This window comes from Eschrichtius robustus, chromosome 10, assembly GCF_028021215.1.
Source record: "Eschrichtius robustus isolate mEscRob2 chromosome 10, mEscRob2.pri, whole genome shotgun sequence".
NCBI lineage: Eukaryota > Metazoa > Chordata > Mammalia > Artiodactyla > Eschrichtiidae > Eschrichtius > Eschrichtius robustus.
Window position 1 is genome coordinate 1,830,779 of NC_090833.1, and position 17,680 is coordinate 1,848,458.

At 66.8% G+C, this 17,680-nt stretch overlaps 2 protein-coding genes across 5 annotated transcripts in view; one reads left to right on the top strand and one right to left on the bottom strand.

Annotated features, from left to right (window-relative positions):
* RPL7A (ribosomal protein L7a) overlaps nt 1–17,680 on the top strand; it is a 304,745-nt gene that overhangs the window by 68,827 nt on the left and 218,238 nt on the right. The gene's annotated exons all lie outside the window — the stretch shown is intronic.
* Nucleotides 1–17,680, bottom strand: part of KCNT1 (potassium sodium-activated channel subfamily T member 1) — a 67,530-nt gene that overhangs the window by 7,619 nt on the left and 42,231 nt on the right. The window contains exons 4-23 of one of the 4 annotated variants that reach the window (XM_068552249.1): nt 16,625–16,681; nt 15,195–15,243; nt 15,056–15,115; nt 14,849–14,923; nt 14,697–14,780; nt 13,869–13,963; nt 12,731–12,920; nt 10,937–11,101; nt 10,536–10,672; nt 9,571–9,634; nt 9,336–9,444; nt 8,792–8,900; nt 7,843–7,992; nt 7,281–7,519; nt 6,755–6,989; nt 5,533–5,638; nt 3,834–4,006; nt 3,379–3,450; nt 3,141–3,275; nt 2,728–2,839 (exon numbers count right to left, since the gene is read on the bottom strand). In XM_068552249.1, coding sequence (XP_068408350.1) covers nt 2,728–2,839; nt 3,141–3,275; nt 3,379–3,450; nt 3,834–4,006; nt 5,533–5,638; nt 6,755–6,989; nt 7,281–7,519; nt 7,843–7,992; nt 8,792–8,900; nt 9,336–9,444; nt 9,571–9,634; nt 10,536–10,672; nt 10,937–11,101; nt 12,731–12,920; nt 13,869–13,963; nt 14,697–14,780; nt 14,849–14,923; nt 15,056–15,115; nt 15,195–15,243; nt 16,625–16,681 — 2,416 coding nt within the window. The remainder of the gene's footprint in view (nt 1–2,727; nt 2,840–3,140; nt 3,276–3,378; nt 3,451–3,833; nt 4,007–5,532; nt 5,639–6,754; nt 6,990–7,280; nt 7,520–7,842; nt 7,993–8,791; nt 8,901–9,335; nt 9,445–9,570; nt 9,635–10,535; nt 10,673–10,936; nt 11,102–12,730; nt 12,921–13,868; nt 13,964–14,696; nt 14,781–14,848; nt 14,924–15,055; nt 15,116–15,194; nt 15,244–16,624; nt 16,682–17,680) is intronic. The other 3 variants (XM_068552248.1, XM_068552250.1, XM_068552251.1) reach the window with 3 other exon arrangements.

The following is a 17,680-nucleotide window of genomic DNA, read 5'->3' on the forward strand; positions in this document are numbered from 1 at the left end:
CGTTGTCCCTGCCGCACCAGGTCGGCCTATGGCTGAGAGGTGGCTCTGAGCCCGAGAGACTGCCCTTCCTGCTGGATCAGATGCGCTTCAGACAGACAGAAGGTGGGCCGCGTAGACCACAAGAGCCCTCTCGTGGCCCTTCTCACTGGGGCTGCTCCTTGCCTTGGCAGGCTCCTTGCTGCAAAGTTGCACGGCGGGGCAGACAGACGCCCGGGCAGGAGGCCTCGCCTCTGTCCCTCCCCACCAGCACGGAGCCCAAGGGCACACTGGACGGCACGCGGGCATCCAGGAGGGAAACAGTGCGTTATCACATAAGAGCTGCAGAACCAGAGCCGTGTGGCGTGGTGACTCCAGGCTGCGTCTTTCCACGGCGGCATTCAGAGCCCAGGTCGCACGTTATGAGGACAAACGGAGAGATTCCCGAAATCATTAAAGTTGTCAGTTTCCCTTCACTCAGAACAATGAATGGTTTGAGAAGAAAAGAACGAGGACAGGTCGGGAGATGGAGGAGGAAGGAAGAGGCTTGACGTTTTAGTGGCTTCACAGGACTTTCCTGCTTTCTGAACGAGGGCCCTGGTTTCACACTGTCCGCTCTGTAGCAGCCGCGGAGGGTCCAGAGGCTTTAGCCCGAGCTCCGAGGTCACACGCAACAGCGAAACGTGGGGAACACACGAGGACGAGCCCTCCTGAGAACCACGCGGCCGGAGGGAAGCAGGCGCAGGAGTGGACGGGCATCCGGGGCCCTGCCGAGGAGGAGCCAGTCTGAACGGGCCCCCGGCCGAGGTCACTGTCACAGGCGCGGAGACTGTCAGAACGATGACGCCACTGGGAGCCTGCGTCCTGGGATGCGGTGGGGAGCCCCGACTCTGGGAGATCTTCCTGAGAACAACCTCCAGGGAGACACAGATGTCACCCTCTGCGCCTGAATCAGCCCCCAGTGCCAGTGCGACCTCTTGGAAGCACGTTGACCTGAACGCTGGAAATATTTCCAGTGTTCCTTCAGTTTCTACTCATTAAACAGGACTTGTCTTATGCACAGCGCGATCCCATCTTCCCTCCCCATCCTCCGCGGAATCCTCTCTGCGCGAGGTGGGCGTGCCAGCTCCATCTCCCGAGACTGGGTGGCATCACGTGGCTCTGCCCGCCCCATCCTCGGCCCTGCCCCACGTGGACCTCAGCCAGCAAGCGCCCAGGGCTGCAGCCACCCACGGCCCCACGTGCTCACTTCCTGACTTCTCTCCAGATCACAAACCCCAGGACTGCGCTCCCCACTGTGACCCCACGAGGTGGGTGGGGGGGGGCTGCCCGGCCCGCCCCTGGAGGCGACGCTGCAGGGGAAGGCGGATCGAGTGGCGGTGCCTGCCACAGAGGGAGGGGCTGGGAGGGGGATTTGCAACGTCTGCCGTGCAAGGAAAGGGGCGTGGGAGGACGTTCGCTGCGTGTTGGCTGACGGACCTACTTCACGCCCACCTCCGGAACAGGTCAGGGTGCAAGGCCTGTGGGGAATTGGGTTTGCTTGAGGGAAGGCGGAAAGTGAGGACCAGCACCAGGATGTCAGCCTTGACCCCAATTCTGTGCCGGTCATCCCCACCCGTGCTTGGATCAGGCTGGCCCGAGCGCCTGGATACGGTCCGGATGGGGCTGCTGAGGCCGACTTCCAAAGCCCATGGCCCCAGCCTTGAGCAGAGGGAGGCTCAGCTCACGGGTCACTGCAAGGGGGCGTTGAGGGGGGGCCAGTGGGCCGTCGCGTGGGGTGCAGGCCAAGCCTCCTCCGAGAGCAGGACAGCCCGAGCTCCCGGGCCGCTGACTGAGGCCCCCAGCTGCCATCCAAGGAGCTCCAGGGCCACCACGGGCCTCCTGGGGGAACTCACTTCTGTTGTCTGTCCCGGTTCAGAGCTCCCATGCTGTCCCTCTGTCTGCTGGCGGTGGCCAGGCCAGGCCTGGGTGAGCAGCCATTCGGGGGTCCTCCCCAGTGTGGCACAGGGTAGCCACGCAAGTGCAAGCCGTCCCCTGACGAGGACCTCAGCCCAGGCTCACGGGGAATGGTCACTGCTTCCGACCACAGCGCCCAGGATCTCCTCCGTGGCAGCCCACCTGCCTCCTGGTTTCACCCAAGGCAGCCTGAGCACGGCCCTGCCCCTTGGTGGGGGGTAGTGCTGCACTGACCCGGGCAGGGGGCTGGGGCCCACAGACGTGCCAGGGCGGCACCACCAGGCCCACGCCGCCCGTGTCCCTGGGCTCCACACCTGAGCCCAGCTGATGCCCTTCCTGGAGCCCGAGAAGCAGACAGCTGACTTCAGCCATCCCACCGCACTGCTGTGCGACCTGAGGCAAGTTGCGCCCCTTTACCCCCCGCCCCGTCTGTACCGGGACGAACACGTCCCTGCCGGGCAGTTGACAGAACGGGCACGGTTCAGGTTTGGGCGCGGTGTCGGGGCCGGTGTCACCTGGGCTAGTAATTTCTGGCGTGATGGGCAACCTCTGCCCCACACAAGGCCGGGCCAGGCCCTGCCTTAGGGGGACAACGTCCGCTCCTGGCCGATGACCCTGAGGTCTCCGGGCTACACACTCAAGAGCCTCACGCTGGGGCTGAGCCCAGGTCTCTGAGCCCCCTGGCCGGAGGAGGGCAGGCACCCTGGCCTCCCGTGGCCCCAGTCGCCCACTCCCTCCAGGCTGTGGCGCAGGCGCCGCAGCCCTCAGCTCGGCAGGTCGCGCGGGGCTGCTTACCTTCTCCAGCCTGGAAAGAGCCAGCGAATAGCTGTCCTTGGCACGGAACTGCATGAACCGCATGTTGGACGGGTGGGTGAGCTCCGTGGTGATGCTGAGGCTGGGGAAGAGCCTGGGCGGGGGGCGGGCCCCGGTCACGGGCGCGGGCGGGGGGCTCATGGCGGGCCCCGGTCACGGGCGCGGGCGGGGGGCTCGGGGCGGGCCCCGGTCACGGGCGCGGGCGGGGGGCTCGGGGCGGGCCCCGGTCACGGGCGCGGGCGGGGGGCTCGGGGCGGGCCCCGGTCACGGGCGCGGGCGGGCCCTGGTCACGGGCGCGGGCGGGGGGCGGGTCCCGGTCACGGGCGCGGGCGGGGGGCTCGGGGCGGGCCCCGGTCATGGGCGCGGGCGGGGCTCCGGGCGGCCGCGCGTCTCACCGGAACATGGTCTGCACGCTGACGATGGTCTTCGCGTCAGCCATGTAGTCCTCCTCGGCGCTCATGGTGCTCTCCTTGTCCACCACCACCAGGTTGTCGGCGTAGATGATGCCGCACTGCAGCAGGCTGTCCAGGCTGCGGGGAGGCGCCCTTGGGTGCGTCCTGTCCCTCCCGCTCCGCCCTGGCCGCCCGGGGAGGAGGGGCGTGGGCAGGGCTCCTCCCGCGGGCGGCGCCTTACTTGTCCACGGAGCCCTCCATGTAGTAGACCATGGGGAAGCAGCAGATGGCCTCCAGGAAGTGGTGGTCAGGCCTGTGGGCACAGCAGGTCCTGGAGGCGCCCACGCTGCTCTGCCCCCAGCCCCCACGGCCAGCCCAGCCCTGACCTGGGCGAACAGGGGCCCCAGGACCGCAGCGCGTGGGACCAGCGGGGCCTTCAGAGGCCCATGGGGCTGCTCTTTATGTACCCGCGGGGAAACCGAGGCCCCAGGGGTCAGGACAGCCGAGGCTGGACCTCGGTCTCTGGGCTGCCAGGCCTCTGGGGGCAGCAGTGCTGGAGGTTGGCCCCTGGGGGCTCACGGTCGTGGGGACCCAGTAGGGCCAGGAGAAGCCCTGCGGGAGGACGACAGAGCACTGCCGAGGGCCAGGGGCTGCTCCCCTCCCTCCCGAAGGTCTGGGGCGCCCTCTGCCCCTCACTTGTTGTCCAGCAGCAGCACGATGGGGTTGAGCTCTCTGCGGGGCCGGTAGTAGGCCCGGAGCGGCACGATGAAGTTGTACAGCCCGTTGCCCGCCGTCTCCGCCGACACGATGATCAGCTTATTCTTGAAGCCGTAGGCCTTGGCGTCTTCATAGCTGTTGTGCTTGCAGCCCTGCGGGGGAGACGCCAGAATCCACCACCAGGGAGGGAGAGAGGGTGCTGTGGTGGAGTCCTCGGCCAAATGGCGCCTCGGCCAGCCACCTGGCCTCACGGGGCTACAGGCCACCAGCCCGCCGCACAGAGCGAGTGTGAGCTGGGGCCAGTGCCGGAGAGGTCACGTCCGGGAGGGAAGGGAGGTATCTGTGCAAGCACATGGTCTTAGCAGATGCAGATACGGACAGATGAATTGTGTGTGTGCACACATTTGGTCGCATGCCTACACACAGTCATGCGTGCACGTGTGCACACATTTGGTCATGTGTGTACACACTGCCATGTATGCATGTGTGCACACATTTGGGTGTGCACGTACAAATTTGGTCATGTGTGCACACGTTCTGTCGTGTGTGCATGTGTGTACACATTTGGTCGTGTGCATATACATTCGGTCATGCATGCACGTGTGTACACATTTGGTCGTGTGTGCTTGTGTGTACACACACTTTCTAGCTCTCTGCGTGGAGAGGCTCAGACACAAAGCAGCAGTGAGCACGCCAGGTGCCCAGACCTTATTTCTAAACGTGGTTTCCACTAAAAGGAATCAGGTTTCTTGGAGGAGCAGTTGGTTCCAGGACTGGAGCAAGGCAGGAACACGGTGTGGGGGGGGCACCGTGGGTTCAAAGGCATGGACGTGTTCAAAGATGAGGGGACACGTTGGAAGGACCAGGAGGCCAGCCTGAGGGCCCACCAGCAAAAGTCCGCGTGTCAAAACCAGCGTGATCCATATGGAATGCCGATGTAGCAGTAATGACCAACTGGTCTACCCTCTGAGTGAAAAAGTGAGGCCACGCTGATGTACACAAATGGCTAAGAAAGGGGAAGCACTTTCTCCCAGTGAAAAGCTGACATAAACACAGAAGGAAGTGGAATCAGCAAACCCTCGGCCGTGGCGGAAATGCATCAGGGGAGCTCGGTCAAGACTGGCTTATGTACCTGGTCCCCATGCGTCTCCCCACAAATGACGTCCTAACTGCAAAGGCAGAACAGTAGCTCCTCCAGCAGAGAGACTGGGTGGGCGAGGCACCCGTACCACGCGCTCTAAGGCAGCATCACGGGGAGGCCTCCAGGAGGACGTGGCACCTCTGGGGGGTCCAGCCCCCAGCGCATGGGCCGAGTCACCCCCCACCGCCCCCCGCCAGGGACGCTCCACCAAGCCCAAAACACGGAGGCCCAGAGACCCTGGGGAGGGGTCGGGGCAGGGAGCGTCCAGATGGAGGGAGACAAGCTGTGGCTCTGGCCGGGAAGGGCAGCGAGGGCCCCTGGGACAACCAGGGCGAGTGGAGTGTGGGCTGCGGGCCAGGCCGGTTGTGGTGAGTGGACGGTGGTTACGAGAGGGGCACCCTCGCTTCAGCAAGCGCACGTGGATACAGGAGGGGGAGAACACGCCCCTACAACAGACACAGATGTCGGGGAGGGCAGACAGGGTCCAGGACGTCCTCGGCACGTCCTTGCCACTTCCCCAACTTTGCCGTGACCTACCTTGTCCAGCCGCAGGCAGCAGAAGGGCGCTTTCACAGGCAGGAGGTGGCACAGGGTAGGGGAGCTGCCAATGTAGGGCGAGTTGGGGGGGTAGCCCTTCACGTACCTGGGGGGAGAGGCAGGAGCCTTAGCCCGGCCCTCGGGCCCTAGGCTGCCACACGGGGGTGCCAGACGCCCGCAGACCTGACTGGGCCGGGTGAGATTGCATGCAACACGCACGCGCGCACACACACACGAGCTTACACAGGCCACGAAAGAACCTTAAGGGGCTCTGATGGCCCATCACCCCCTGGAGCCCCCAGCACCCCAACGCTGGGGCAGACGCTGGCCCGTGGTCCCCGCTCCACTGGTTTCCCTGGGCCAGGCTGGTCGCCCCACAGGCTGTACTCCCCCTGCCGTCCCGCGCACACACACGGGGTGGTCGCCCTGCCGTGGTTGTCCCCCCAGGCCGCCTGGAGAGGGGCTGGCCTCCTGCTCCACCTCCGGTTGGCTTTAGGGATGTGGCGTCCGAGGCCAGCCCGCCACCTGCCCCAGGTGTGCAGGAGCCCTGCCGGGCCCCTCGATCTCAGAGCCGGTCCCTGGCAGCCTGTGTTTAAAGCACGTTTACTCCACCACTGGGCAAAGGCAGGAGCAGAGAGCGGCCGCAGTGACAGCCCAGCTGGGAAGCATCGGCCGTGCAGGCCGGCAGCTGGCCGTGGCCCTGGGGTCAGGCGCCGCCTGTCTGTCCCGGACGAGGCCAAGTGGCCAAGACCTGGGGACACACTGGGGTCTCTTCTGTCTCGTAATCTCAGAGGAAGACCTGGGCCCAAACCCAGGGCAGCATGACGGCTCAGGACGGGCCAGTGGCCTCCAGGCCCGGACAGCACCTCTCCCAGGGCTCCCCTGTCAGTGACCTCTGCAGACCATGCTCAGAGGGCGGCCACCCTGCCAAGCGGGCCGTGGCACTGAGGCCTGGCCACCCAGGGCACGATAGGGGGAGGATGAGGGGTGAGGGCGGGCACCGCCTGGCCTTCCCGTCCACGAGCTGGGTCCCCAGAAGATTCCACTTGCCAAACAAGGTCTCCAGAGAAACTGTTCGGAAGCCTTGTTCAGAGCATGGGGCAGACCCAGGACCAGCGCCGCCGGCCCGCCTCTTCCTGGGCGCCGGGCACTCACGTGCTGCATCTCCCCTCTCCCGTGGAAGGCTTCTTTCTGTTCCCCCTCCAGCCCCGGCGGCACTCACTCCGCCACAGACAGCCCCTCCTCGTCCGACGGCGTCATCTCGTCCTCCGACTGGTCACTCAGCAGGTCGCAGGGCAGCAGGGTCGAGCTGTCGGCCACCTCCAGCACAGGCGCGATGCTGGGCCGCCGGCTGCCCGAGCCGTTCTCCGTGGGGAGCGCCAGCTTGCTGCCCCCGCTGCCTCCGCCGCTCGGTGCTGGCCGGCACTCCGTGTTCTGGAGGTCCATGGCCACTGTCCCTGGAACAGAGTGGCTGAACTTGGCTGGAAGCCCCTCCCCTGTCTGTCCTGGGGGCAGGGGTTCCCAGTGACCCTTGACGCAGGGCGGTCTCACCCGGGCAGGCACTTGGACATCGATGCCGACAAAGGTCCCCACAGGAAGGCGGGATGCCCCCACGGGACAGATGTGCAAACTGAGGCCAGAGAGACGGGACTTGCCCAGGGTTGCGCTGCAGGCCTGAGCACCTGGGTCTTCTGGGAGGGTCCCCCGCCTGCCCCGCCCGCCCCGCCGGGAGCTGGGCCCGGCCTCACCCATGGAGGCGATGATACTGTGCACGGGCAGGCGGGACGAGCCCTCGTACAGCCCCTGCCCCGCGGAGCCCTTCTTCTTCTGCTTCTCCTCCTGCTTGAAGATGAAGGCCGAGTTCTCCTCCTTGGTGATGTTGATGTAGAAGCAGGTGTCGGAGGCGGCCAGGATGTGCCGGGGCCCCGGGTTCAGCAGGATGCTCTTGTTCTCCTCCCGCTTCAGGCCAATGAGACACACGCCGTACCTGAGCGGGCAGGGCGGGGGCTCGATGGGGCCCAAAGCTGCCCCTCCTGGGCTCCTTGGGGGCTGACGGTGCAGCCCTCCCCTCGTGGGTGTCGGGATCCCTTCCCACTCGACCCAAAGACCCACCGAGGGCAGCCTCGAGGGAGCCTCAGAGAGAGAGAGAGAGAGAGGCCCCGTGCGGGTCTCACGGCTGAGAGGGCGTGATGTCTGACCCTGAGGCCCCGCTGGTCCACCCCGCAGCGGGCACGGGCCACGCCCATTTCAGCCTCCGGACCCCGCCCCGCACTCCTCCCACCCTGGCCCGGAGCGGGCGGGGGGCCGTACTTCTTGTGCGCGTGGAAGGCAGCGTAGGTGAAGCTCTTGCCCTCGTACTCGCGGAAGAACTTGCTGTCGCCCATGCGGATGTGGTAGACCTCGTTGCCCGAGCAGCGTCCGTACATGCGCTGCCACTGCTCTGGTGAGTCCTGGCCTTCCCTGGGGCGTGGGGAGGATGTCACCCCCACGGTGCCCCCGCCCAGCGGGGCTATGGTGCCCCCCCCAGTGTGGCTTCTGCTGGTGTGGGTGGAAGCCAGCGTGACCCCTGACCCCAGCCCCTCCCCGTCTGGCTGAGACTAGACCTGGGTGGCCTGATGGGTCCTTGGCCAGTTTTAAAAAGCTGTAAACACAATGGTCTGATTTTTAGGGGTGTCAAAATGTTTCCGAGTCAAGACTGGCCTCTGTGGCCTGTGGGTCCTCCCAGGAGCCCCGGGCCACGTCCTCTTCCCCTGCCTGGTCCCTCCCCTAGGGCCGCCCAGGCCCCACAAGGAGCCGAGGCCACCCGTCGGGGCCCCCCACACCCCAGCCTGGTCTTCCCAGAGAGAAGATGGCGCCCCTCCTCTGTCCCAGGGCAGCCCCTCGCTTTCAGGCTCTGCCTGGGACCCCAGCCCAGGTGCCAAACACCAAACGCGCCTTCTCTTACAAACCAAGCCCCGCCGGACCCCGTCAATGTGCCTCAATCCCAGGGCTCTCCTGCTGCCCCCGCTACAGCCCTCTGCTCCAGGGTGGGCCCCGCCTTCCATTCCCAGCAGCCCCCAGGCCGCCCCCCAGCTCCAACCCCTCGCTCGGCGAGGCACCAACTGCTTCCTCAGCTGGGTCCATGGCGGTCGCCCGCCGCGGCATCCTTGCCGTTCCCCCGGGCCTCGCCCCGCTCCCATCACAGGCCTCCTGAACGCCTCCCGCTCCGCCAGCAGCCCCCTCGTCTCCCCGGCTGCGCGGCCCTGGGGGCAGCACTCACTGGCCGCGGGACGTGTGCACCAGCAGGGTGATGAGGGTGGGCGTGGCCGGGCAGATGCAGCTCAGGGCCAGCATGGCGTACTTGCACTCCTCCTCACACACCACGTGCTCTGTGGGCAGGAGCGCCAGGGCCACTGCACGGCTCTTGCTGCCCCACGGCAGACGCCCCCTTGCCCGGCACCCCCCCCAGAACCCCTCCCTCCTCTGCTCAGCCCTATCCAGTGCCCCGCCCCTGGGAGCCTGTTCATTCTCTCCGCCCTTCTGTGCTTGTCTCCGGGCTTGACCGAGAGCTCCAGGGCTGGGGGCCAGGGGGCTGTTCATTGGCCCCCCAGGTGTCCAGCACAGGCCTGCTCGCCTGTCCCCTCCAGGGGTCGGCACGGGTGCCCAGCTCGGGCATGCCCACAGAGGTGCTCATCAGACAGCGCCCCTGCCCCTCCCTGACCCCCAGGCCCAGGTACAGGCCCTGCACGGGCTCTGCCTCTATCCTCCTCCCCTGGCACGCTCACCCATGAGCACACAGGCGCCCCCCTCCGGGCCAAACATACCTGCAAACTTGACGTGAAACTTGTTCTCAGGCTTGAGGATCTGGACGTAGAGAGGGCAGTTGGGGGCAAAGTCCTTCACAGCCCAGGCGCGCAGAATGGTCTGGTGGTCCTGGGGCGGGGAGGCCACGATCGGTGCTGACGGGCAGCAGCAGGCTGGGGGAGGGGCTCTGCCCCCAGGCGCCCTCCCCCACCCCGGCCTGCAGGCAGGTGGTGGGCGGCAGTGGGGGGCACTCACCGCTGCGGTGCGGTCCACCTCGTTCCGGCTGCTGAGGATAAAGCAGGCCTCCCCGTTGTCCATCCTGCAAAACACCGGGTCTGAGCACCACCAGGGCCGTCCGCGGTGCTCCCGTCTCGGCCGTCAGGGGAAGCGTCGGGCCTTGTCGAGACCCCAACTCGCTCTGACCAGCCCTGGATGGGCTGAGGATGGGCCCCCGCTAACCCGGGGTGGGGCTGGGGCACGGAATGAAGGGCCCACTTGGTGGCAGAGATGCTGGACCCTGCCCGCTGGCCTGTCCTCTCCCGGAACAGGCTGCCCGAGGCCTGGGGATGACACGTTCTGCTCCCCTCATGCCCCCCAGAGCCCCTGGCTGCACAAAGGGTGGCTGAGAAACTCCACGCCGCAGGGCTGCGGGGCCTGGCGGCTCCCACCCCGTCGCCCGGCAGCCCAACTTGTCCCTGTCGGGGGCCTTGGTTCCTGGGCGAGCCTGTGGGGCCCAAGGCTCAGGAGGTGGGCGTGGGGGGGACCCAGCTGCCGGGTCTCCTGCTCCCTTGGCCTCCACACAACCCACATTTCACCTCGAAGGTTACATCAGGCTCTGGAATAAAATCCTGACGGGTGATGGGGGAGCCTCCGGGGTGTCTCAGTGTGCTGCAGCAGATTCTGGAAAGTTCCGTTCACAACTCAGCCTCCTTACCTCAAGTCACCCTGTCACCTTGTCTTTAGAAGAAAACCTGCCCACAGCCTCGGCTTCCCACCTGACTCAGAGCAGCAGCTGCCCCCCAGCCCCCAGATGAACAGCTAGGCAGGTGGGAGAGGAGGCTGGTGGGCTTGCCCAGGCGGCTCTGCAGGGGTCAGCGGGGGGCCCGGCTCGCCCGGCTGGGTGATAGGCACAGAGAGGGAGCTGCTGCTGCCCGCCTGAGGGCCCCTCCCTGGCCTGCCCGTGGCGCAGTACCACACCCTCACCCCTGGCTGGCGCTCACTTGGCCCGCATGAGGTCCTGGTCCTTGAGCGCGGAGCCCTGGAGGTAGATGACCCGCTGGGACCACAGGGGGATCTGCAGGACCCTGCGAACCTGGATGTCCATCTCGGTGGGGCACAGGATGACGACGTAGTAGTCCTGCAGGTAGGATGGGGTCAGCCCCGCTGGCAGGCTCGCTCGGCTCCGGCCCACCCTCCTTCCTAGTGTTTCCACACCAGTCGCCTCTCAGGAGCCCCAGCCTTCTCTGTGACGGGGTATCTGGCAGGAGGGAAAGGCAGGACCCCACCGACCCACCCCCACAGTGCGGGAGACCACCGGGGCTCCACCGCACAGGCAGGGAAACCCAGGCCCAGGGAGCTCAGGGGGGCCTGGGGTGGGGTGGGGCCGTGGGCGGGGCCTCACCTGCAGCCGGGGGTGGGCGTAGAACTCGTTCAGAAAGTCCATGAGCAGGTCGATCTTGAGGGAACTGACGCACAGGATCACGTGCTTCTCCGTCTGGGCCCGGTGGCGGCTGTAGTTGCCCCCCGACTTCTGCCGCTCCATCCACAGGTAGACGAGCTCCTCAAACTGCAGGGAAGAGCGTGTGAGCTCCAGGCGGCCCGGGGCTCCGGGAGCTGCGACAGCACAGAGCAGGGCGGGCGGCTGGCGGCACTTGCCGGGCCCTGCGGCCTCCCTCTCCTTGGGGCTTGGGCACCAGCCTGGCCTGGGTGCTGGGAGGTAAGCGCCCGCTCTGAGCGGCCCCTGCACCCGCCAGGAGCGTGGGGGCCAGAGCACCCCAGGGACAGAAGCTCCGCAGCCGTGGGACAAGGGCAGAGCCTTGCAGAGGCGTCCAGGATGCCACGGGGCAGGAGCCAGCTTGCCTGGCACCGTTTACTTGAAACCACACACGACCCCTCTGTGCACTCACGGGGGGCACACACACGGGCGACACACACACGGGTGACAGACCCCAGCCCCACACCTGCCCCAGGGAGGGGAGACCCTCCCCCTCTCTCCTGAGGTAGCTCCTGAGTGGGACAGACTTTCCATGCTTGAAAAAGTTCCGGATAGTAATGTAAAAATTAACTTTAAACTTAAATAAAGATGATTAATTAGAATTAAAAACATAAAACAAATAATGATGTTCATAACTCATAACTATGTAAGTAAAAACGCAACATATAACAAAAAGTAAAATATATAAATTTAGATACCTAAAATATTAAAAATACGATTTAGAAAAGATGATTGTATAAAAATATAATTAATAAAATGTGAACATGGATTCTAAAAGCAGCCAGGGCCCTGGGAAGGCGGACGGCCCCCCTTGAGGTGCTCGTGGCCTGAGGGGGCTCCGCTGGGGGCGGGAGGGAATGGGGGGAGGCCGGGGCTTCAGGTGGAGGCCGCGGAGGAGGCCAGCGCTGGACCTGGTCCAGGAGGGCAAGTTCCGGCGAGCCCGGTGGTGGGGGGTGAGACCTCTGCTTAGGGCTTTCGGCCCACAGGTGTCCCTCGCACGCAGCAGGCCTTCCTGGAGGGGGGTGGGCTGTGCTCCGGACCAGGGGGAAGCAGGGAAGAGGGGGTGTCGGCTGGGGCTGGGGGCTCCGAGCTGCAGGGCGGGGGTGGGGAGTTGAGCTCAGGGTCAGCAGAGGACCCCCGGGGTGGACTGGCCCCTGTTGCAGCCACAGTTAGGCACCTCCCCCGCCCCGTCCCTCCAAGTCCTGCGTGTCCCCCGTGGGGTCTGGCTTCCCCCAGTCCATCCTGATCCCTCCCTGGGCCTTTTCCTGCCCTCTGAAGGGTTGGGGGTGCCTGCAGCCACTGGGCCCCTCTCCAGGCCTCTACCTTTCGTACCTAAACACGGGTGGCTCAGCCGGCAGATTGGCCTTGCTGACAGGTGACGGGGAAGCAGCTGTGCCCCACACGGTCCTGACGGCTGCTGCTGCACCGGCTGAGGACTCCTGATGCCCAGCCCGCGGGACACCCTGGCAGCCCCCCGCGCTCCACACTCCGCACGGGACCTGGGGGCGCCGTCTGAGGACCCCCCCCCACTGTCCTGACGGCTGCGGGCCTCACTAGCTACAGACCCCCAGGAGGCCCCGGCAGGCCCCCCGTGAAGCGGCGGCCACACCCCCCGTGCCCCCGTCGGGGTCTCGGCCTTGCGGCCCTCCCAGGAGTGGCGCCCCTCCTCTACCCTCTCGCCTCCTGCCGGGCAGGGCCCACCTGCAGCGGGAGCACCACGAGGGCCACGCAGATCATGATGACCACCAGCAGCTGGGACGGCCAGATCTTGGGCGTCACGTCTCCGTAGCCCACGGTGGAGAAGGTGACGATGCAGAAGTAGAAGGACGTCAGGAGGGACAGGTTGTCGCCCGCGCGCTCCAGGTGCTGGATGCCGCAGGTCCTGGAACCGGGGATGGGGGTGGTGGCGGGGCCTCGGCCGCCCTGGCTCCTGGGGCGAGGCTGGGCCTGCCCGCGACAGCACGTCCGCTGTCGCCGACACGGCCCCCCAGCCCGGGCCTGGGTCCAGCTCTGCGCTTTCCGACCCCGGCCGGCGGAGCCGGCACACCCAGCACGTCCCCCGGACCTTCCTTTCCTGCCCCGAGGCGCTTCTGAGGCCCCTGGAAAATTGGCCGGGAGCGCGGACACGGCGCTGTGTGGGTGCAGCGTGGGCCTGGGGTCAGAGCGGGTGGGTGAGGCCACCCAGGCTGCGAGCCCCTACCTGCCACCCACCTCGGAGCTCGTCCTCCCCCAGGAGGTCAGACGGCGCGGGGCACGCTCAGCCCCCCGCCCAGCTAGAGCTGGACAGTCCTTCCCCCGCCGTGGCCCTGCGTCCCGACCCCACGTACACCGTGGCGCAGCACACAGCAGTGCTGGGGCCCTCCCCAGGGTGGACGCGCTGGCTGCGGGCAGGGGGCCGGCTGGACACCCCCCCCCGGCGTTTCCTACCCCGCGGACACCCCGCCCCACTCCGCTGAAGTGTGCGTGTGTCGGGGGGCGTGGGGGAGGGGAGGTGGGAGGCACACGGCCTTGGGACCTGCCCGCGTCCTCGCTCGGGGCACAGGCACACGCGGGGGTGGCGGGCTCTCCGCTCCAGCCCCCGGGCTGCTCCCAGACCTTATTCTCAGCTGGACCTCGAGACGAGGGTGCCCCGAGGGTGCCCCCCCCCCCCGCCCCCCCAGCCAGGAGCCAGCGCCCTCCTCCACGACGTCTCCCCGGGGCCCAGAGGAGCCGGACTCGGCAGCCCTGGCCTAGGAACAGGGGCTCCGAGCTGCCTCCCGGTCCTCCGTCCCGGCTTCTTGGACGCGAGGGCCTGGCTCTGCCCGGGGCCGGGCTATGCGGCCGCCGGGCAGGGACTCACCCCGTGAAGACCAGGCAGAGCAGGGTGCAGAAGAGGATGAGGACCTGGTTGAACATGGCCGACTGGGTGCGCAGGATGGCGCGGTGGAAGTCGTTCTGCGGGAAGTGGCGCCATCAGGGGCAGAGCAGGGACTGGACGGAGCCCAGGGCCCTTCCCCCCACCGCACGTCCCAGATGCACGAGAATGAGTGAACGGTGGGAGGGGGGCGGTGGGGGAGGGCGTGGCCGCGGCTCCTCCCGACCTCAGCTCTCGCTCTCCCTGTCTGGCCTCCGCCATGCCAGGGGAGGACCCCGGGCACAGGCCAGAGGCCGTCTGTGACCTCAGCACCCTCGCCTCACTTTGCAGTTGGGACGGGGTGAACCAAGGGAGCCTGGGCTGGGGAGGGTGCCCTGGGAGAAAAGAGTCATTGCGCTGCCTGCCGACAGGGGCCTTGCTCAGACCTCAGCACGGGGGTCTGCCCGTGACCCTGGGTCTCGGGGCCCCGCCTGCGCTCACTTGCACTTTCACCCTCTCCCTCCTCCAGCCATGATTCCAGGGTCAGGGACAGGCCTGGGTGACTCTCCCCCCTGGGCATCAGGGCTGGGGCTCCGGCTGGTCAGGAAGGAGGTGTGAGGGCATCTCGTGGTGACAGAGACACGTATGTCCACCGGTCAACCCGGCCTCCTGGGCACCGAAGGAAGCGGGCCAGCTCTCCACAGGGCCGGGGCACGGCGAGCTGTGCCCTGGGGTCCTGGGGGCCTCGCAGAGGTGAAGCGGGAGGGGAGGGGAGGGGAGGGGCGGGGCAGGGGGGAGCCCACTCTGTCCAGAGCTGCCTGGCCCATGGCTCACGATCATGTTCTCCAGGGCGTGCTTAGCCAGCCAGCAGTTCAGAAACACCGGGATGAACAGGTTTCGCAGTGGCGGCCAGAATATCTGTGGAGGAGACGGGTCAGGGGGCGGGGGGCTCGGCGGCCCCCTTCCTCGGCCGGCGGTTCACCCACCGTGATGATGAAGGGCAGCGTGTTGATCATCTCCAGGATGAAGGCCACGCGGAAGATCTGCTCCCAGATGTTGCCCTGGGGAGCCAAGGGGGTGGGCTTCAGAGCAGGTGGGCGGGGAGGGGGCCCAGGGTGGGGCAGGGAGGGCAGGGAGTGGGGCTGGGGGAGGGGTGCAGGGGGAGGGCAGGGCCAGGCCTGGGGGGCACTCACTTTGTAGCTGAGGTAAATGAGGAGCATGGTCTCCAGGAAGCTGATAATGGCCACGATGACCTGGGGCGGGGAGGGGCGGAGCCTCTGAGCGGGGCCAGGGCAGGCAGGGGCCCCCCAGAGCCGTGCCCCCTCCACTCACCTGAATGGCCCACAGAGCCGTCTTCCTCTCCACCCACAGGATGGGGGCCCTGGGGAGAGAGGGAGGTGAGCCCTGGGCCTCTACTGACCGCAGGCTGCTGCTTGGGCTGGACGGAGGGCGGCAGCCTTGCCCTTGGAGGGGCCGAGAGCAGGAGGGAAGGGGAGGCTCCCCGGGGAAAGGAGGCCCCAGGGCGGGGCCCGTGAGGCCAGGGCCTAAGCGGGCTGCCCCGGGGACGGGCCGTGGGCTCAGAGCCCGCAGCTGGCCCAGGCGGCCTCCCCTTCTCGGCCGGGCTCCCGGGCACAGGCTCCTGCGCGGGTCCCTGCAGGGGCGCTGGCCATCACGGTCCCCGGTTTCCGACCTCAGTTCCTCACCCATAACCCAGCAGGGGAGGGGAGTGACTTGGGGGGGGGGGTGTCCCTGCCCAGACGCAGCCTCGGGACAAAGGCTGGGGTGAGACCAGCAGGAGGGGTCGGGTGGCCGAGCTCAGCGCCGACCCTGCCCACCCTCCCCAGGCAGAGCCAGACCCCAGACGGCCAAGGCCCTGACCCCCGTGGGCCCCTGTGGGGTGGGAGGGCCCCCGCCGCAGCGGGGGCGTTGGGCAGTTATTTCCTCGGCCGAGGGACAGAGACCCTGAAATCCCCAGGCCTTCCGGGCTGCTTGGATGAGAGTTGGGCCCGGGGTTAAGGAGCTGCGCTGGCCGCCACTCCGAGTCACAGGCCCAGAAAGGAGAGGCCTCCAGGGCCGGGTGCGAAGGGAGGGGCTGGCGTGTCCCTTCCACCCCACCTGTGCGTGCCTTCCGGGGGCCGGGCGCCGGGCCGGAGTGGGAGAAGCGGAGGAGCCCGGGACAGAGTGCTGAGGGGCTGCCGCACTGGGTCCTGCTGCTGCGAAGGACCAGCGCTGCTCTGCAAGGCTGGGCCGGGGGTGCCAGGGGAGGGGCGCAGGTGCAGGCTAACGCCAAAGGGGGCCTCTGGGTTTGGGGAGGCTGGAAGGGAGAAGCCTCCCTCAAGAAGGCGGCCAAGGCCCTGGGACACGTCCTAACCTGTGGACCAGGCTCCCCCGCCGCTCTGGCGTCACTTCCCACTGCCTGACTGGGCGCCTGCTCTCTTTGGCTAAAGGGTCATGAGTTGCAGAGGCAGCGATCGACCCCCCGGCAGGTCCTCGGGGCATCTCTCCTCCCACCCACGGTCCCTGAGGGCTGGGCCAAGCCGCTGGTGGTGACCCCTGCTGTCACTCTTAGACTGCTCCTGGGCCTCAGGGGCTGTACTCTGAGGGGCCACCCCGCCACTGCCCGCTGCTTGGCCAGGGCCCGGGGACCCCAGGAGGGTCACGGGCTGCGGCTGGGCATCTATCCTGGGGGGCTGGGCACTGTCACCCTCTGTCCACCCCACCCGGCCCTGGGCCTCTGAGTGGGAGCTGGGTGGCAAACTCACCAGTTGATCTCGGAGCACGACTCATTGAAGGTGTAATTCTGCTTCGGGCAGCCCCAGCTGCGGAGAGACGGAGCTGGCCGGCCACGGCCCCTCCCAGCACCACCCCCGAAGGGACCAGACCCTTCCCAGGGTTGCCACGGGCTTAGGGCGTATGCGGGGCACACTCTCCCCAACCAGGGCCAGGCCCCCACATCTCAGATAGGCATCTGTATTCTAACACCTGGGGGACGAGGCAGTCTGCTCCCACCCTGCAGACGCTCTCGGAGGGTCTCTAACGGATGAGGGGCAGGAGGAGGGGCAGGCCGGGTGAGGAGAACACAAGAGGGGAGCCCAGGAGGGAGTGGGGATTCCACCTGGGCTGCTGGCAGAGAAAGGGCTGTGTGTGGCCAGAGATGGACCATGGAGCACACAGGGCCTCCTGGAGGCCAGAGCTGCTGAAACAAGGCTGGACGATGTGCATGAGACACGGAGAGAAAGCCGAGCTCCTGTCCCGTGGTGCCAACTCCAAGACGCATGTCCCTAAGTCACTCCTGAGGACAAGCCTCCCCAAGCCACCTGGATGCCCATCACTGGGAAGGTGGCAGGGGCCTGGCAGACATGCTAGTTCTGCCCCAGATTACAACTAAAGCCAGGGTCACTGGCCAACAGGACCTCACTCTCACAGAGCCCCATGGTGACGGGCAGCTCCCTCCTCCTTTTTTCTCAACTGACCCACTTCCTCCTAAGCCTGAGCCTGTTGTTGCAAACTCAATGCCCACAGAAGTCGCCGGCCACCCTCCCATCCATCCACCCATCCATCCATCCATCCATCCACCCACTATCCTTACATCACCCACCCATACACCCTCTCATCCACCATTCACCCCTCTTTCCACTCATTTATCCACCCACCCATCCGTCCTCCATCTATCCACTCAGCCATGTACCCATTCATCCATTATCCATCCATCTATTCATCCCTCCATCCATCCACCCATACATCTACCAGCCCCCTCACCCATCCATTCCCTCTCCCACCCACCCATCATGTGCCAGGCGCTGTGCGGTGAATACAAC